This window comes from Poromitra crassiceps (genome assembly GCF_964638095.1).
Source record: "Poromitra crassiceps genome assembly, chromosome: 14".
Taxonomy (NCBI): domain Eukaryota; kingdom Metazoa; phylum Chordata; class Actinopteri; order Beryciformes; family Melamphaidae; genus Poromitra; species Poromitra crassiceps.
This window is the reverse complement of record NC_139633.1, coordinates 806,187-827,340: the sequence shown is the minus strand read 5'-3', so window position 1 is coordinate 827,340 and position 21,154 is coordinate 806,187. Positions and strand designations below refer to the sequence as shown.

General features: G+C 42.6%; 1 protein-coding gene across 2 annotated transcripts; it reads right to left on the bottom strand.

Annotated features, from left to right (window-relative positions):
• Positions 1-1,171: 1,171 nt before the first annotated feature.
• LOC310789571 (alpha-N-acetylgalactosaminide alpha-2,6-sialyltransferase 1-like) lies at positions 1,172-20,430 on the bottom strand. 2 transcript variants are annotated; one of them, XM_083651213.1, is made up of 10 exons: positions 20,359-20,430; positions 20,099-20,227; positions 16,012-16,249; positions 14,682-14,844; positions 13,319-13,469; positions 8,213-8,351; positions 5,536-5,639; positions 5,218-5,301; positions 4,929-5,028; positions 1,172-2,088 (listed from the first exon to the last, which is right to left on the bottom strand). In XM_083651213.1, exons 2-10 carry the CDS (start codon positions 20,200-20,202, stop codon positions 1,915-1,917), a joined length of 1,257 nt encoding a protein of 418 aa, XP_083507339.1. In that variant the 5' UTR covers positions 20,203-20,227; positions 20,359-20,430; the 3' UTR covers positions 1,172-1,914. The 2 variants fall into 2 exon arrangements, with proteins under 2 accessions (XP_083507339.1, XP_083507340.1); XM_083651214.1 differs by lacking the exons at positions 20,099-20,227; positions 20,359-20,430 and adding an exon at positions 18,554-18,596.
• Between the last annotated feature and the right edge of the window lie 724 nt (positions 20,431-21,154).

Below are 21,154 nucleotides of genomic sequence, written 5' to 3'. Positions count from 1 at the left end.
TGTGCTTTGATTTAATAAAATGCAACTCAATTTGTAACTTGAGTTACTGACGAAGTAACTGGTAGGCTATAATATTACTGAAATCCTATAAGTAATAAGTTATATTACTGAGTTACTGCTAAAGTAATATATTACGTGTAATATGTTACTTTGTGACCAGTGAGAGGCAGCAGTGTGCCGTAAGGCATCTAGTCTGCCGGAAAACTATAAGAAGAAGAAGAAGAAGCACTGCGCTGCAGCGTCGGTCGGCGTGATGACGTCATCCGGGATCGCCGTGGTGTTGCCGGAAGGGCCCTGGAAGGGCCGCCACGCCGGTGGCATTGAGTGCTGGATGATGACGTTGTTGGTTGATTAAGTTAGCAACCAAACTTTTTGAAGTGATCACTGTGATGAAAGGGTACCTTGTTTTCACGGATGGCAACGTCCCGTTGTTGACGTTTGTCGTCAGCATGATGTGTGTGTGTGGATTGAGATGAGACTGGATTACCGTGAGTTTGGCCGCGTCGGCTAAACGGCGATGATTGCCTTGTGTGGCTACTAGATTGCTAGTAGTAGCGTTGGCACTGCTGTGGGTTTGAGCATACCGTTGGGAAGGAATGTGAATCTCCGAGCGAAGACGAGGCGGCAGGTCGAAACGACGGACCGGAGGCTCGTCGGCAGCATTGCATTGCAAGTGATATGAAACCTGTGTGGGTCCTCGCCGACGCCAAGCAAGTCGTTGCTGTCAGAGACGTGGAACTGGAACGTGGATTCCATGACAGTCAGGTAAGAGCTGAAGTTTCGTGTTATCTGTCTTGGAGTGAAACTCAGAATGAGTTTGGACTTGAGACGAGAGCGAGAAAGGATCTTGGTTTGAGGCGTATATGTAGGTGGAGCGAATGATTGAATCCGGGCAGAGCAAGGGATTGACTGATTGAATGAGTGGTTAGTTGTGACATGGCCTTGTTCCCGAACTTTAGTTATAATGGTATTATAACTTCATTTATCATTCTAGCCCCTTATACAAGAGAAACAAGGACTGGGCTAAGGCTACTGTAAAGTCAGGGTCTGAGGCTGATGGCTCCATTTTAGGCAGCAAAGAAGTTATTGTACACTGCAAATCAAAACCTCTAAATCTGAGGATAGATAGATAGATATGTTTTATTTATGTCGTGCACCACGGGGTGTCCAGCCTGTATGGGCTTACAAGACACAGACACAAGCAAGTTAGAAAAAAGTGTATCCATACATGTACAAAACAAGACAGAATCATAGAATCAAATCAACAACTTCTCCATGCAGTTTCCAGGCTCTCCCAATAAAACTGACCAAACTGAAGACTTCCTCTCTGAATAGCCATTACAAGTTACCGTCATCTCCTGACCAGAATAATTCAGGTTTCTTATTTTGCATTAACTGAAATAAAGGCAGTCTTGGTTCCTCGTATAACAAACAATGAAACAAAAATTGAAATGAATCAACACCCAGTTCACATACAAAGTCTCTCCTCCTCAGCAATAGAATTGAACCTGCTCACTTCAATTGCCAGAGGGAGGTATCAGGTCTCAACTGGGCACATAGAGATCTTCTGGATCTATCCAGGGGTAATGTAACGTAAGGTTCTGGACTATTTTTAATTTGGATATTATGTTCTGAGTTTTCCAACAACATGTAGCAAAACGTTTACTTCAACAGATATTGATGTGAACGGTGGCTGGCTGATGTTAGCGGTCTTTAACCCGGTCGCACATGCAGCCCTGCTCCTACACATGCGCACCAAGCTGTTTTTCCCAAGCATTATATTACTGTATGTACATTACCTTATATTATCTCTTTTCTTTTATTAATGTACTTGTTTTCCTTGGTACTGTTCTGCCAGTTGCTGCTGTGGCACCTGAATTTCCCCAAGTGGATAAAAAAGGTGGTATTTAATCATTATCCTCTTTGATAAAGCCTGATGATTTTAGCGTTGTGCAGCTTTTTCCATGCCTTCATTTCCATGATGTAGTCATGGTTGGCATAGAAGATTACTCTGGTTTTAACTTGTCTTTCCACATAGTAGTTGGAGTATTTAAGCCAGTCCTCTGTCATGAATCCATATGCATCCACCTGAGAGAGAGAGAGAGACCAAGATTAGATCGGACCAAATTGACTTGCTAAATTATAACGATCTAGTCTTTGACATTCAGTATATGAATACATTCCATACATGCACAGATTGTTTTATGTTGCTCATAGGCTTTTGTATCATTCACCATGGTAACCATATTAGGCAAATTAGGAGGCCTAATTTTTGACATCCTTAGTGCCGTGTCCATAGACTGTTTTTTTATTTTTTTTATAGTGAAGCGCTTTGGATCTCATGCTCAGAGCACTTCCAACGCACACAGACACACAAGGAGCTGACTCTGTAGTTCGTAGCTAACGTTAGCTAGGTAGCATACAAGGTAAATAGCAAGCTAACATCAACCCAACAAGATGATATAATTGATAATTCTCCCCCAAAGCCTCTCCTCCCCCGCTTTGTTGATCTTTTTAGTCCCGCCTCTTCCTCGATTTGCTTGTCAGTTGAAAAAAGTGACATTGACGAGCAGTGCTCTTCTGCAAAAGATGAAATATTTCCCAGAGCGCTCCGCCCAAAAACACTATCTGCAGAGAGCGCTAAATGGCAGGTGCATTGGTGGGAAGAGCAGCACTCCTAAGCGTCCTTACCATCGAGAATGAATTGCAGAAAGGCGCTGGCAGCTCAAAAAAAGCCAAGAAGAGAGTAATGTTATCTTACCACCTCACAGGTATGTAGAGCCAGGAAGAGAGTAATGTTATCTAATCTTACCACATCACAGGTATGTAGAGCCAGGAAGAGAGTAATGTTATCTTACCACATCACATGTATGTAGAGCCAGGAAGAGAGTAATGTTATCTTACCACATCACAGGTATGTAGAGCCAGGAAGAGAGTAATGTTATCTTACCACATCACAGGTATGTAGAGCCAGGAAGAGAGTAATGTTATCTCACCACATCACAGGTATGTAGAGCCAGGATGAGAGTAATGTTATCTTACCACATCACAGGTATGTAGAGCCAGGAAGAGAGTAATGTTAACTTACCACATCACAGGTATGTAGAGCCAGGAAGAGAGTAATGTTATCTTACCACATCACAGGTATGTAGAGCCAGGAAGAGAGTAATGTTATCTTACCACATCACAGGTATGTAGAGCCAGGAAGAGAGTCATGTTATCTTACCACATCACAGGTATGTAGAGCCAGGAAGAGAGTCATGTTATCTTACCACATCACAGGTATGTAGAGCCAGGAAGAGAGTAATGTTATCTTACCACATCACAGGTATGTAGAGCCAGGAAGAGAGTAATGTTATCTTACATCACAGGTATGTAGAGCCAGGAAGAGAGTAATGTTATCTTACCACATCACAGGTATGTATAGCCAGGAAGAGAGTAATGTTATCTTACCACATCACAGGTATGTAGAGTCAGGAAGAGAGTCATGTTATCTTACCACATCACAGGTATGTAGAACCAGGAAGAGAGTAATGTTATCTTACCACATCACAGGTCTGTATCGCCAGGAAGAGAGTAATGTGATGTTACCACATCACAGGTATGTAGAGCCAGGAAGAGAGTAATGTTATCTTACCACATCACAGGTATGTAGAACCAGGAAGAGAGTAATGTTATCTTACCACATCACAGGTCTGTATCGCCAGGAAGAGAGTAATGTTATGTTACCACATCACAGGTATGTAGAGCCAGGAAGAGAGTAATGTTATCTTACCACATCACAGGTATGTAGAGCCAGGAAGAGAGTAATGCTATCTTACCACATCACAGGTATGTAGAGCCAGGAAGAGAGTAATGTTATCTTACCACATCACAGGTATGTAGAGGCAGAGTAATGTTATCTTGCCACATCACAGGTATGTAGAGGCAGAGTAATGTTATCTTACCACATCACAGGTATGTAGAGCCAGGAAGAGAGTAATGTTACTGTATCTTACCACATCTAACCATCACCCCCTCCCCCCTGGCTCGCAACCTTGGTTTCATCCTGGACCCCACCGTCTCCTTCGATCCCCACGTCAGCTCCGTTGTAAAAACCTCATACTTCCATCTCCGCAATATTGCCAAAGTCAGACACTGCCTCTCCCCCCCTGCTGCTCAATCCCTCATTCATGCCTTCATCTCCTCCCGCCTCGACTACTGCAACTCCCTCCTCACCGGCATCACCTCCCGTTCCCTCCATAGACTCCAGATGGTTCAAAACTCAGCCGCCCGCCTGCTCACTCACACCCGGTCCCGCGATCACATCACCCCTGTCCTCCACTCTCTTCACTGGCTCCCCGTCAAGCAACGTATTGACTTCAAACTACTCCTCCTCACCTTCAAAGCCCTCCACAGCCTAGCCCCCCCCCTACCTGACTGACCTCCTCATCCCCCATCGCCCCTCACGTACACTCCGATCCTCTTCTACTGCCACCCTCATCATCCCCCCATCCATACTCAAAACCTTTGGTGACCGTGCTTTCTCCCGTGCCGCACCCCGACTTTGGAACTCCCTCCCCCAGACCATCCGAGACTCTCCCTCACTCCCCACTTTCAAAACCCGACTTAAAACCTACCTGTTCTCCCAAGCCTACAACCTCCCCTACCCCTGACCACCTCCTCCTAACCACCACCCTCCGCCTCCCCTCCCCCCCTCCTGTTCTCTTCCTCTCCTCTGCCTCTCCATACAACCTTGCCCTGAATCGCCACTGTTATTTGTACCTGTTACCTGTATCTGTTGCCTGTTGCCTGTTTCTTTTGCTTGTCTTTTGTTTACTGTTAAGCGTCTTTGGGTTCTGAAAAGCACTATATAAAATATATGAATTATTATTATTATTATTACATCACAGGTATGTAGAGCCAGGAAGAGAGTAATGTTATCTCACCACATCACAGGTATGTAGAGCCAGGAAGAGAGTGAACGCCCCATTGGTCGGTCTGCATATAGTCCAGCGTGTAGTATTGAGGAATGAAGACTTCAAGAACCTGTGAGCAATGAAAACACAAACACACACACAGACAGACAGACACACACACACACACACACACACACACACACACACACACACACACACACACACACACACACACACACACACACACACATTGAACAGCGTAATAGACACACATGTATGAGGCAGGTTTGCGTAGGATTAAAGGTGAAAGGAGGCTGACCTGTTGCGCACATATCTGAGAAAGTCTGGGTGCAGAACATAGAAGCGGCTCTCGTTAAAGTGTCCAGCGTAATATGTCCTCGCCCTGGAAGGTAAAGACAATACTCAGTAATCACCAGGCCAGTGTGGTGAAATGATGTGTGTGTGTGTGTGTGTGTGTGTGTGTGTGTGTGTGTGTGTGTGTGTGTGTGTGTGTGTGCGTGCGTGCGTGCGTGCGTGCGTGCGTGCGCGCGTGTGCATGTTCGTGTGTGTGTGTGTGTGTGTGTGTGTGTGTGTGTATGTATGTGTGTGTGTGTGTAGAATAGAGGTAGATGTTCACTGTTGGTTCTTGTATTGTCCACTGGGGACTCTCTGATTGTTGAGAAGCCCCTGCAGCCACTGGAAATCCCTCATCCCCTCAGGAATCATCACATGCTTTATACCCTGTGAGACGAAGAGGAGAGACAGGTTTAGCCGTCAGAGATGAGAAAAGTACACACATTACTTAAAGGAACACTCCGCCGATTTTGAAATGGCCAATTATTTTGCACATAATCTCACACATATCCGGAAAATGTCAACAGTTTTGCAGACATTCATTTAGTTTGACAGTTATTGAGAGTTAATTTCAATTAAGTCGTGGACCAGTGATGTCATTTGTGCGTGAATGACATCACTGGTCCACAACTGAACTCAAATCAACTCTGAATAACTGTCAAACTAAATGAATGTCTGCAAAACTGTTGACATTTTTCGGATATGTGTGAGATTATGTGCAAAATAATTTGCCATTGAAAATGGGCGGAGTGTTTCTTTAAGTAAAAGTAAAAAAAGAGAGTACAGGACATGTAATAAAGTATCAAAGTAAAAAGTATTTCTACCGGGTGTTCCTGTGCAAAGCTAACGAAACCTCACGTCATATTAATATAATTCAAAGATTAGTCAACTTAAAAGATCCCTGCCAAACATGTTTTAAGATGTATAAAGACTATACTTTGATCAATAACTTGCGTGATATGGTTTTTCTCAGAAGAATTTATATTATCTCATTAAAATCCTTGAAATGACATCTACTCCTCCCTCGTTATGCTAGATTGTTGATGTGATGTGACACACTAGAGAGAGAGAGAAATTATAACGTTCAGTCGTAAGTCATTTATAAGCCTTTAGTTAATGATGAACTAATCACTTACAAAACATGAATATACATTTGTAGCTGATTAATAAATGCTATGATAACAGATCACAAATGCGTGGTAAGTCATCTATAAACTTTTAGTAAATGTGTTCCTCACCTCACCTGTTATAAATTATGTGTAAATCATTTACAATTTACAAGGCTTTCTGCATCCCCTAATCTAAAGTGTAAACCATCACACATAAATGTGTTACATACAAGGGGGTAGCTCTGTGAAAATTGAAGCCAATGCGGAAGTGCACTTAAACCTGCATTATTTCGAATGGCCTGCAGGGGGCGACCCATTGGTCTGTAGACTTCTGTTTTTTGACGCCTCACATATGGCATTTTGGCCATTACCATCTTGGATATCGTGGTAGTCCAGGTGTTTCCCACACTGCACGGCCTGCTATTGGTCCGTGATCGGCGAGCTGTGTGATCAATGGACAAGTGACCTGTCAATCACGCCCCAAAACAGTCTGAATATAGTGATTGAGACCATGAACGCATTAGGAAAGTGTTTACTGAGGCCATACTTAAGGCTTCAAAACAGAAGTCCACAAACCAATGGGTCGCCACCATTGAGATAAATGGTCGCCACCTGCAGGCAAAGAGGACACTTCCGCATTGGCTTCAATTTTGACAGAGCTACCCCCTTGTATGTAACACATTTATGTGTGATGAATGCTTTACACTTTAGATTAGGGGATGCAGAAAGCCTTGTAAATGAATTGTAAATTATTTACACATCATTTACAACAGGTGAGGAACACTTAATTTACTAAAGGTTTATAGATGACACATTTGTATGAGTTAACATAGCATTTATTAATCATCTACAAATGTATATTCATGTTTTGTAAATGGTTAGTTCATCATTAACTAAAGGCTTATAAATGACTTACGACTGAACGTTATTATAAAGTGTTACCAAAAAAGGTAGATGAAAATTAATAATATACCAGATACTAGCATGTGCATTTTCATATCCCGACTAATATGCCCAATGAGTGATGGAATATTGCGAGAATTTACCATAGAAATCAAACTCAAATCAAACAAACTGCAAAACCGGAAACAGTCTATAACTTCAACAAATTGCATCATTCCATGGAAATTCAGAAAACAGAATTTAAACACACAGAATGACACGTCTCAGAGGGAGGGAAGCAGACTGGTGAAGGTATGAAGCGCGAACACACACACTTCTTTCTACACGGCATGGAGAGGTCATTACGCACATGTTTTATCTGCTGTTTACATCAAGGTTATGCTGCTCAGATATGACTCATAGCCTAATTCGACCAGAATAATATTGTTTTATAATAAACAGTGAAAATAATCACAGTCACAATTATTCTACCCTTTATCTAGAGCAAGGCATGACAATAAAAGATTACCTCTGTGTTATAGGCTAATTAAATAGATATTTAAAACATGCATTTTTGGCTACGGCCACTAGGGGATGTGTATTGCACTTAGGTAAAAAATAAGCTTAGCCCACAACAGACTACGGCTTTGTGTCAAGCAGCGTTGCCACTGACCACACATCGCCTTAGCTCGGGGTGTAGCGTTAGCGGAGCACGCTCACTCACTCTTACCCAACCTGGTCAGGATTAAACGAGGAACTATGGAGAGCAAGGGATCTCAGTCAGCACTGATACCGCATGCTAGCACGCTCAAGCTAATGTGCAAAGACACCCAGCAGCTTTGGAGGAACTACAGTACTTAAGTACAAATGCTTTGTTACTTCCCATCTCTGTTGGCAGTGTGTGCATGTGTGTGTGCGTTCGTGTGTGTGTGTGTGTGTGTGTATGTGCGTGCGTGCGTGCGTGCGTACCTCATCGTCTGGGACGTGTCTGTATCCGTAGCGTTTAAAAAAGTACAGCGACGCGGTGATGGAGTGGGCTGTGTGAACGTATACGGACGTTTTGTTCCCTACATCCTCCTCATAGCCCTCTATGGCCGCACCGTTCATCCTGCCGGAGAGAGTCAGAGCATCAAAATCAATCAATTTTATATTTATATAGTGCCAAATCATAACATCTCAAGGTGTTTTACAAATAGAGCAGGTAGAAGACCAGGCTCTTTATTTCAGACCCAACAGTTGAGACAATTCTCACATGCACTGACGATTTTACTGCAAGGTCATGTGGCAATTGAAACAAGTTTGGCAACGGCAGCAAGGAAAGATGGTAAATGGTAAATGGCCTGCATTTATATAGCGCTTTTATCCAAAGCGCTTTACAATCAGTAGGTACATTCACCCATTCATACACCGATGGCGGCAGGCTACCACGCAGGCAGTGGCGGCCGGCCACTAGAGGGCGCCAGGGCGCCGCCCCACCTACCCACATGAAGGAGGGGAAAATAAAACGTTATACTGTATATTTATAAAACGGCTCTCTCAAATCAAGCAATCTGATTGGTTCACAGCCATTGTATAATTCCAGTAACCGAGTTCAATAACCCATGGCCATGGGTTATTGGTTGCCATGGCAACTCTCTTACTAAGAGAGTAATAATAAGGCTTACCTCAAATGACAACGTAGAAAAAAAAATGGCGGAGACAGCTGTCAGATCCTTGTGAATCGATCTTCGCTTATAACTTTACTAATACTTCGCAGAAAATTATGTTTTGTACAAGAATAGATGCGGGCTAATGTCTTCTTTGCAAAAGAAAGGCTGTTAACCCCGCATTTAACTCCGCATTTAACCCCGTAACGTTAGTTGGTGTCAGCTTTGCAGAGAGCATTCAGCTTCTCAACAAGCGCTGAGAATGCAGCGCTGCGGCTCGAGCTGCCTGTCGGGGTTTCCAGAAAAATCTCAGCTATTCAGCAAGCGCCAGGATTGGCCAATGTCAACTTCAGTCTCCAGAACGATCCAATCAAATCACCCGCATGTTCTTGCGGTCCCGCCTTACAGTAGTGTTTCAACTGACTCTATCAGAATGACATGCCAGTCGGAGTCGGACTTATAGTATTATTATTATTATTATATTATCATACTTGGAAACCGTTTTATAAAAGCAATATAGCACTCGAGCAGCGTGTGTTGTGGATACATATATCGCTGATAAACTGTTATCCCACTCGGCCTGCGGCCTCGTGGGATAACAGTTTATCAGCGGGATATATTCACCACAACACACTTGCTCTCGTGATATATTGCTTAAATATACGGTATATAGAGATTTTTTTTAATGAGCAAGGTGAATATTAGATAGTGAGTATATAATCTGCAATAAATATGTAGATTCATAATGATCTACATGTGTACTGTTATGGGTCAACTATTTTCTGCCACGGACGCCGTCCGGGGACTTCCGAGAGAGAGAGAGAGAGAGAGAGAGAGAGAGAGAGAAACACTCACAGAGCTGCATTACATGCCAAATACACCCATATGTTCTGGTACTGTGAATAGGTCCAATTATATCATCTTTGTTTGTGGTGAAGAGCACCTCCCCTGTTACAATATGTTTGGTTTGGTCAATGGAGGACCTAGACATGGGCTGTATTCACAACCACCAACTACAGTACATACCAACCTACTACCAACGAACGGAGTGTGCAGCCAGTCAAACTGGATGCCTTTTCATCAAACTTGCTGAGCTGGTTTGAAACACTGAGCTATAATTAACTCATTATCCGCCATAATAAGCGTTATTTAAAAAAATTGCCTGTCACTCAAACGTGAAGGATTTTGTTTTCACCACGCACCACGCAACCTGCCCACAACACGTCCACAAGTCACTTGTCCTCAGGAATTAGTAATCCAGTTCCAAAACTCTTGACGCTGTGTAAATCTCAGCCGGTAGATTGCTTCTGACATACAGTAGGCTACACAGACAACCAGTCGCCCCCCCGCGCAAGACGAACGCGCGACCCGGCTCGCTTCTCTCAAAAGCGGGGTTATGGTAAAAGCTGTGCCCACGGGCGAATTTGACCGGAGGCGGAAGGGGAAACCAAATCATTATGGGGATCATAGTTGAGTATAACACTGGCCAGTTTCCGCCATCAAAGGCATTTATTTCGAGTCAGGAGCCGTGAAGATGACTTCATTTACAAAAATGCCTTTTCCTTTCTGGTCACAGAGTGGTGTTTTTGGTGAAAGCGACCTACATTCAGGTGTCGATAACTAAAGAAGGGATGAAGTTAGAATCTAACTTTCTTTTCCCTATGAAAGTCGAGGCTCTCTTCTCTCTTTTTGGATATTCAGTCTTTACGTAGTCATAGAAGAAAATATTCTGTGGGTCTTGGAAAATTAATGAAAATGATCAAAAACCCTGGCGGCTAGTGACTGGTGGCTAGTGACTTTTTCTGAAAAACTGTGGCGGCTAATGAGTTAAATATAGAGTGAGGATGGGGGAGAGCCCAGTAGGGTCGAAATCCTGCCAGATCAGTGATGCAGATTGTGCGCAGTAGCTCCGTTGAGTTAGAACCTCTGTGAGGTCCCCGCCCCTCTGAACTTTCTTATGTAGAGCTGCTGTTTCTAGATTTGCGCACAGAGCGTTGTGTATTTACAGTCTATCTCTGTAAATATGGCACTTTAAGTTCTAATACTTTTTTGTCTCGCTAAAAGTAACCAGGAAGATTCCCACTATGAGGTCAGTTTGTCAAAATGACGCGTGTACGGAAATCTGATTTTCGTTGTCGGAGATTGAGTTCCTATCAGACAGACAAGCCAGACCTCCGGGCTGCTCTCACTGAGCTATAAGGGGAAAATTATCCAATGAACTGATCTTTGCAGCTCTGTGTTGATTAGCGAATGTTTCCGTGGTATTTTGATTAACGCTATGATTTATTTCCTTTTGGAGCAAATGGTGGTTTAACAGATGAAATCTAACCTTGAAGATTTAGGCTACGTTGTTTACTGGTATAGTGGGTAGGGCAGCCAAGCCAAACGCTGCCTCTGAGTTTGGGGATAACTAATGTTAGCCAGGCTGCCTGGTCTCTTCTCTGTATATCCTTGCAACAGCTAAGAGAGGAGCTTGTAAAGAACATCCCCACAGTCAAAGCACTTCCCTGAGAGATCCATATAAAAACGTGTATACTTAATACCAAAAATAAAACCTCCAATGTCTGTTATACATGAGGCACACACACACACACACACACACACACACACACACACACACACACACACACACACACACACACACACACACACACACACACACACACACACACACACACACACACACACCTCTTACAACATCCATACCTGATTGGTTTCATTCCAAAATCAAGGTCAAGGACAGTGGTTTGTTGCATTCAGGACCAGTTTTACAGGTTCCACACCTGCCACGCATGACAGCTGTGATCAGGTCGCTGTCTTTAACTCTTCATCCTCCTCTTAGCAAATCAAGTCATAAATGTATCATATGTATTGTCTTTATTAGTAGCTAATAGAAATCATCCTTTCTACAACTAAATGTGTCTCAAACTAAAGACATGATAATCAGCTATAGAAAGACTCCTCCTAGTCCGTACTAACCAGCATCAAAAGGACTGACATTGAGCTTGTGGACAGCTACAGTATGCTGTAAATACTTGGGTGTTGTTCTTGACAGCTGTAAATGAGTCCTTCTCATCCTTGTCACATCTTTGATCTCAACTTGAGTACAAGGAAACTCAGCGACCTAAACTGGGACTGGCTAACTCGCAAATCGGATTTAAAAAACCTCTGTGTCTCGCTGAATGTTACCCAGATTGTGGATAGCCCTACTCCACCTAATATTAAAATAATAGACCTGGGGCCCTATCTTGGTACAGGCGACATCCCCTTTTTGCGCTTGCGCAATCATAACAGGCATGCGCTAGTGCACGCCCCCAATTTGCAATGCGCTTAAACGAGCACAAAACAAGCGCAAACGCAAAATTATAGTTTTTGCGACGATAGGGCCCCACATGTTCAAAAGAGATCTTTCACTTATGGTCCAGATAGACTCAAATAAAAATCAATTACAAAAGTGATTCTCCAATGTGTTTTCCGGGAGACATTATAAGTAGCTCCACACCCATGCATTTCAATACATTTCTATGGGTTTCTTCATAATTCTTTCTGCACACATGATCTAGGCTGTGACAATCGACAGGAGATTAACACATACACAAAGTGGTAGAGATTTTGAGTTGATGTTAAAATATAAATTGTATTGATTTTGGAATTCCTATATATTAATACTTTAATTTTGATGATTTATGATGAATGACCCAATGGCCCACCCCCCATCCCCTCTCACTGTGTGTTTCGAGCCGCCCATACTGTCTATGTGAAAATAGTCGCCAAATACCCAACCAAAAGTGACACATTTTTGAATATCTTCCTTTAATGTCGATACATGGGATCGCTCGGGCAGCATGTTGAAACACACACAAAAAAAATATATATATATTTATATATATATTATATTTATATATATATATATATATATATTTTTTTTTAATTTTCAAAAATATATATATATATTTTTTTTTATATATATATATTATAGCTATAGTATAAGTTATAGACAGCATGTTGTGTATATTTTATCCTTTTTCTTAACTCAAGTTATATATATATAGTTCTATTTGTGTTTTTGTATTTCTAGTTATTTATTAAATTCCCAGTGATGTTTACTTTTTCATTGCGTTGATGCCAATTTGGACAATAAAATGTATTGATAAGCTGTAAAATATCCTGCCTACATTACCTCAAGTCATGTCAACTCATATCTTCGTCAAGTGTTTGATATTTGAGGGACCATTGCAAAAGAAATTGTGTAATATGATGTGTATATATAATATAAGAATATTGGCCGATATATTGATATCCGATTTTTTTTACTCCCTAATATCGGTATCGGCATCGGCCTCAAAAACCCAGTATCGGGCTCTAGTACATAAGACAAAAAAGTTTGGGAAGCACTGCTTTAGAGCGTAGTATTCTGTGCCCATCTTACCGAAACACATAATCGTGTGCGTTTATCTCCTTCCCCATGCCAGAGCCATTGAGGATCCCACCGTTGCCCACCACAGCACAGCGCACACAGCCGTCACCTGTGAGCAGTGGCTCCTTCGGCTTTGGGATCAAATCCACAGCTGCCTTCACTTCTGCAAAGCCACGCAAAACATAGAAATTAATACATAAACCCCAACCCTGGCACAAAGACCAGCAGTACCCTGCTTTTCACCATTAGGTGTCAGGCTTCACCACCGATTTAGGTGTGGTTTAGTTCCTCTTTAAATAAAAATACACTGCACAGACACACAGTTTGAAGCCTCTAGCAACCCAGTCTCAAATATCTATTTTTAATAGGATATCACAGCTGACCATGACATTAATTACCCATGCAAATATGAGTTTAAAAAAACATTCACGACTATCATAAAATGGCACAAATACAGTTAATCTGGCTGCTCAAATCATTTCTCAGGCCTGTGGGGGCGTGGCCACATCACATTTTAACTATATGAACATCGGATTCCTGTATATGAACAGTATGGTCAGTCATGGTTCACCCTCAATGTTTATGTCCATGCTGCATCCCCATGAAGCCAGCTTTCTACTAATTATGATTGGTTGGAGAATGTTGATGTCGAGATAACTCCGCCCCCTTTACCTCTACTTTTTCAAATTGCAAAAAAACAAAAAAGCGTGTTGATTTTTTTTGAAAGACCGGAGTATATTTAAATTTTCATGTTCTCTTTTTTTTCTCGAGATCTGGCTCTGAATGACATCGCGCATGCGTGGGAATTACCCCCACATACCTCTCCCATTCACTTTGCACTATGCAACTCATCCCCACCACATCTCATCCTATCAACATGTGCAGTGGCTGATTCTAAAGTCTGAATCCAGGCTAATCCAAATGAAAATGACAAACATCAGAGCAGAGACCACTGATTGTGGGGGCAGGGGCGGAGTGACCTTATCAGCCCACGGGGGGGGGGCGAAGCTCTTAGGGGGCCCCCCCCATCCCATTTTTTTTTTTTTCAATTAAGGCCGGCGGCAAAGAAAAAATTGCCTTTTTTGCATGTTTGAATCTGTTTTAGCCATATTTAGTGGAATATCTCATTTTAAAAACACCAATGTTATTGTCTATTGATTGAATTGCTCTCACACTCAGGCCTGGCCTGGCCTGGCATGCAAAAAAAAAAGAAGAAAAAAAAATTGGATGGGAGTGGGCCTGGGGCGGGCGCACCCTCTGCCCCGGTGTACGCTCCGCTACTGTGTGGGGGGCTTAGTATCACTACCAATACTGCAATTTGCAGACACACACACACACACACACACACACACACACACACACACACACACCCTACCGTCGTGGCTGAACTCCATGAAACCAAAGGGGTTGTTGAAATGGGAAAGTCTGTTCCACTCGCTCATGTTGAGATTGTCTTTGTGCATGAACAGAGGCACGTTGGGGATGAAAGCCTGCTTGAAGCTGGGATCCTCAGTCTTCTGCAGAGACTGGGGACAGGTCTGACAGTGGCAAAGAAAATACTACATGAATCGAAAAGAGACGGGACAGGTCTGACGGTGTCAAAGAAAATACTATGAATCTAACTAAAATGATCTAATGTTGAAATTAGAAAATGTGTCATCATACTCATTTTTTGGTTAAACCTATATTGATTGTTTGAGAGAGCTCCATGCAGTGGAGAAAGAGAGGATGGGTCAATCGTCACATAAATGCAGTTTGTTTCAGTGACTGATTGAAGGAAGAGGCAGAGGTGAGGGTTACAGAGGCAGAGGGTTACAGAGGGTGAGGGTTACAGAGGGTGGTGAGGGTTACAGAGGCAGAGGGTTACAGAGGGTGAGGGTTACAGAGGGTTACAGAGGCAGAGGGTTACAGAGGCAGAGGGTGAGGGTTACAGAGGGTGAGGGTTACAGAGGCAGAGGGTTACAGAGGCAGAGGGTTACAGAGGCAGAGGGTTACAGAGGACAGCTGAAAAACAAATATAAGCAGGTCACACCACACAAGCACTTTGCCAGAAGATATCGGCCGTTTATTCCCTAGTCTCGGAATTCAACTCCTCATTTGTTTCACTCAATCATAGTCTCACATAAGGACCTTGTATTTTCACTGTGTGCTGCATTTGCAAAGGCCCTACTTTTACATACATGTAGCAATCACAATAAAACAGTACTTGCCTTAAACACAAGGTTGTTGTCTACTCAACCGGGCTGTTCGTGTTCTTAAATATTGTGAAGTTTCCAATATCTGATCTATCCAGAGGCTGTCTCTGCCTGTCTTTTCCTTTGAAAATTGCCATTGTTGTTCTTCCGCTTCCCAGGGAAACAGCGCCCTCTCTGCTGTGGCTACAGGTGGAAACCAGTCATTACACATCTGGAAGGACAGAAATTACAGCCTCTGGCATGACATAAATGGCTCAGAATTGGAAACTACGCAATATTTAAGAACATGAATAGCCCGACTTGATGGACAACCTTGTGTGTAAGGCAAGTACTGTTTTATTGTGATTACTACATGTATGAAAAAGTAGGGCCTTTGCGAATGCAGCCCACAGTGAAAATACAGGGTCCTTGCGTGAGACTATGATTGAGTGAAACGAATGAGTAGTCAAATTCTGAGGCTACCCATTCCCATGTTTTAATGCTACAAGGGTCTTGCTATAGTCTGCTTACTGTCTGTCTGGGTTGGATATCCAGGTTATACACATCTTCAAAATCCCACTGAGGCAGCTTCTTAAAGTCCTTTTTAAAGAGGAGAGGCATGGGAGTCTCCTGGAGGGAACCTGCAGCTCCAGGTGGAGTGGTGCTGTTTTTGAAGAGGAGAGGCATGGCAGTCTCCTGGAGGGAACCTACAGCTCCAGGTGGAGTGGTGCTGTCCATCTTGACCGGTTGACCAGTTTCTCTGAGCTCACTGAAAAGGCAATTTTCAACCAACATGATTTGACATCATGAATCCTGGAGCCAATCACTATGCAGTATTCAGAAGTTAAAGCCCCAACACATTCTCACTCCCAACTATTCATATACTGCAGATCCGTCAGGAACCCTTCTTGTCATCAAGTCATGAGTTGGGAGTGAGAATGTGTTGAACGCCTGTGGGGCGGGGGGGGGGCATCGAAAAAACTAGGTTCCGACCTGTAGAAATTTAATTTAAAGGATGGGTTTTCCGTGGGGAATATGAATATATATTAAATCTCACGCCCCTAAGGTTTTCGAATCCGTTGAAATTTTTGAAATTGGATATTCACTGCCAGAGATATCAAGCATCTCTCACATATTTTTTGGGCCAGCCGACGCGTTTCGCGTCATCTGGCCTAAGTCCGCCTTGCGGAAGTCGTGCACCTATGAACTACAACTGTTGTTGGCCATGGTCCCGCCTCTAGAGGTCCTCCACGCCCCTTCAGAGGCCTTGACCAAAACAAAAACGCAGCCATCTTGTCAACCGCCTAGCCTGCTGTAGCTAATATTAGCTTCCCATAGTTCCTTGCAAAGAGACCATTATCTCGGGAACGGAAGCACTAATCGACACGGGACTGGCGGCATTGGAAAGCTCGTCAAATTTTACATCTAGTTGTAGGTGGGTTGAAGTAACGAAATCAACGCTGAGCAATGTACCCGTTTTTACACATTTTTACAGAAAATAGTTACAACATCAGATGCGCGTAACTCCTACGAAAATGCCTTAAAATGCATGAAATTTTTTTTATGAAGACATCTCCCGACATATATACTACCGTTTACATTTGGTGCAATTTGGAGGCAATTTTATTTTCGATTTATTTCTTGTTCTTTGTATATTTCATTGTCGAAGCCTTCTTCTTCTTCTTCTTTGAGTTTTATGGCGGTTGGCAAACATATATGTGCATTACCGCCACCTACTGGAGTTTGATATCAGCCAAATGCCTGAGGGGTGGGCATAAAAACGAAGGCCACGCGAGCCCAGTGCATTGTGGGAAATGTAGTATTTCGAGTCCCCGCACCCGCACCTCCCCCCCACCACCCCCCCCCACACACAGAGTGGATTTCGGTTGATATCTCTGTGAGTAAACCTCCAATTTCAAAAATTTCAACGGATTCGAAAACCTTAGGGGCGTGAGATTTAATATATATTCATATTCCCCACGGAAAACCCATCCTTTAATGGTCATCCACAGCTCCGCTTTGTCCGATTTGACATCATAGCCACATCAAAATGATGACTTGTATCGTTAAATGGTAATCACAGAATTATTATAAAGACGTTTAATGTTTTAACACAATATTTGACGTCTCAATTATGTAATGTTAACGTTAATATGTGTTTGTGTCATCTATGTTTCACTCTGATTAGAGCAATATGTGAAATTCAGCATTCAGTTAGCATTGTTAGCTAGTAGGTAGCTACAACCTATTCAGCTTTCAAGGGGCGTTACGTGCTGCCGGGAACGCCCACCTGGCGGTCAAAAAACAACAACTGCCGAGTCGACTAGTTTCTCACGCTGTGTTTGTTCAGCCGTTTGTACACACGTCTTTGCGGCCAACATTTCATCAAAGGTAAGCTCAAGTAACGTTACAATAATGATTAAAATACCCCGTTAACGTTACTTGAGCTTACCTTTGATGAAATGTTGGCCGCAAAAACGTGTGTACTTTGATGGTAGAAAAAAAGCCATTTGCCCTCCCCAGCGACTGAACCACGTCTAATCGCACAAATCCACAACCTCCTCCTGTCTGAGTTTTCTTTCTCCGACGGCATTCTGTAAAAGCACAAGCCAGGCGTGTCTCCTCGTCGGTTAGTGCAACCGATAGCACAACAGGTATCCGACATTTTGGCTGAACAAACACAGCGTGAGAAACTAGTCGACTCGGCGGGTTTTTTTTTTGACCGCCAGGTGGGCGTTCCCGGCAGCACGTAACGCCCCTTGAAAGCTATGAATTGGCAGCAGAGTCGCATATCTCCATATTTCATACAATGATGCTGGAAATAATATGAAGTTCAATCACATCATACAGGCCAAAAGCAACACAGTTGCAGCTGCAAAATGCAGGAGTAGCCTAGATATGAATCATCAGGTGATCCCATATTAAATTGCTTAGATAGTAGTAGGCTATTCTGACATGTATGACTATGTCCAACCCAACGTCAGCCTCAGCTCCGTTGCGCACACGGCACTGTGCGCTTTGGAGACGTTTATGTAACCTTTTTATGCCGGTTTAGTGATATTTCTCCACTCACCATTCAGCTGCAATCGATCGGCGGGGTCAAACAATGTATCTAGCCTACTTGAGAGCACAAAAATTAATATATAAAAACATATTCCAAAGTGGTAAGTAGGGCTTAACTTAAATGTAGCCTGCAAAAAGTGCAAGGCTAATCAGTCCTCAATTAATTCAACAGGAGCCATTTTTTTTCTTTCTTTTGAATGCAATGTATTTTTCATATGGGAATGGCGACTCGCTGTTTCCAGAGAGCTGATTGGTAAGCAGGTGGCCTTTCATGGGTTTTGATCTTATCCTCTGAACTTAACCTGCTACAAAGCAGGTTAGCCGTAGAGCATAAGTTTCTATGGTGATCTATCTCGGTAAGAAGTTAACTAGCGTCGTGGTACGGCAAACCTAGGGTTAAACCTGAAGTTACCTCGCTAAGCCACTAATCTTGCTTCGTGGTACACCCTACAGTACACCCTACTGATGTTTGTACAGGTGAGCTTGTATTTACATGGCTGGAAATTAGTACTGAACAAACAATGGCTCAAATTAAACAATGAATCATGCTATATCTGGTTAACACAGAGTCCACTAACAGGCATACAGCTCAGTTCCTGCAGCATATCTAAACAGGCCACCTGCCTAAGAAATACTTTTCTATTAATAAAGGGGGTCACACATTATGGCTCCATGACAGTTATGTATATTTACATTTCAGAATCAGAAGAATCAGAATCACTTTATTAATCCCCGAGGGGAAATTGAGTCATGGTACAGTTGCTCACACTCAGATAGGGAAGAATATAAACATGGAGACATTATACAAAGCATAGGAATATAAACTAGAACGACCGAGGGCCAGACATACACCTGTGAGTGCAGGAGTGCCCAGGTGAAGCCTACCCACTCTCACAGTCAGCAAGCTGGAGAGCCAGACAGACAGAGCCAGTGGGCCAGTTGGCAATTTTGGAGCTTAACAATAGAACTCCAGTTCTCATTGTTGTGCACCAGAATCGCTAACCTGACTCTCTTCAGGAGGTGTGTTCTATTTTTGTCTAATCCTACTTTGGTTGTTTATTGTAATAATTAAATTGGCTTATTTATCTGCCTTTTTACTTTAGGTCTAACTTTAACTATTTTTAAGTTAATCATCTTCCTTTATTTTAGGTGCTACTTGTAAACCTTTTCCCCTTTTTTATTTTATTTTATTTTTGAAATAAAAATTATTTATTTATAAATCCATCCTTGGGCTCCTTTGTCCCTTCCATCACCCCCTGGATACATTTTGGAAAATTGAGCATGAGCAGAGGTTTGATAACTATACATTTAAAAGTTAGGATAAGATAAAAGTGCCATAATTAGCATAGGTTAAGTTGCACTTGATTGTTGTATCTGTATGCAATGGGGAGCTATAGGCTACAGTACCTTTATTAAGGGCATTGGCAGAAGTGTCTGATACCTAACATCCCTAACTTACATGTCACCCACCCTCCATGCTGTCTTCGTCTCTATCAAGTTGTTTGTCTCCATAAGACCCCACCACAAATGAACACTGAATCTTTCAACAACTTACTTGATCCTTTGTGATATATATTCCCATGACAGCATGTAAAGCGTGATGCAGACCGAGACCGCCAACAGGACAGGGAAAATTCTTCTGAAATGTTGAAACGCCATACCTCCAGATCATTTGTCCGTGGACCTGAACCCATCAAGTTATGTTGGAGAAATGAGTCTAAAGTCCAGGTCGGCTCCAGTATCATGTCCCCACCCTGCCACAGTCAAATTCATACGCAGGTAAAAATAACACAAGCCTACAACACACATACACACCTCATACACCATCCATACCTGACTGGATTTATTCCAAAATCAATCCAATGATTGATACATACAGGACCAGCTTTACAGATGCCACACTTGCCACGGGTGACAGCTGTCATCTGTGTGCAGGTCGCTGTCTTTATAACTCTTTATAACTCCTCCTCTTAGCAAATCGTGTCATAAATCCATTTATTGCCTTTAACGTCCAAACTCGACAATAGCGAGCACACTCAAGACTAATGTTCAACTTCGGTGCCGGGCCAAGGTGTTGTGTACCAGAATCGCTAACTTGACTCTCTTCTAGAGGGTGTTAGTTCTATTTTTGTCTAATCCTACTTTGGTTGTTTTATTGTAATAATTAAATTGGCTGATTTATCTGCCTTTTTACTTTAGGTCTAACTTGAACTATTTTTGTTTAAGTTAATCATCTAAATGATTAAATTAATTTCTAAATTCATCTTAAATTATCTCTAATAGACCTGATCTTGATCAATGCTCCACATAAATTCTCAGCAGTGGGAGTATTTGCTAATGATGTCAGTGATCACTGTGTCGTAGTAGCAACAATTAGAGAAACTAAGGTTGGAAAGGGTAAATCAATGATAGAAAGAGATACTAAGCACTGCTCCTGGGCCTGACCCCTGGAGGAAGGACAAGCCTGGATGGGATAAATGCAGAGACTGTTTCACCAGCCACCGTCAGCATGGGTGTGTGTGTGTGTTGGGTGTGTTCGTGTGACAAATAAAGACGGGTTTGTCCGTCCAGTTCTTCTTCTTCTTCGTCTTCTTCTTCTTCTGTTCTACTA

Bases quoted from the DNA above. Each gene is read 5' to 3' on its own strand.
- LOC310789571 (XM_083651213.1), bottom strand. From the start codon at position 20,202: ATGGCGTTTCAACATTTCAGAAGAATTTTCCCTGTCCTGTTGGCGGTC. The intron at 13,470-14,681 runs GTAGGGTGTGTG...GTGGCTTTGCAG, and splicing joins CATGGAGTTCAGCCACGACG to AAGTGAAGGCAGCTGTGGAT. The intron at 5,029-5,217 runs GTCAGCCTCCTT...CATTGCTCACAG, and splicing joins CTCAGATATGTGCGCAACAG to GTTCTTGAAGTCTTCATTCC.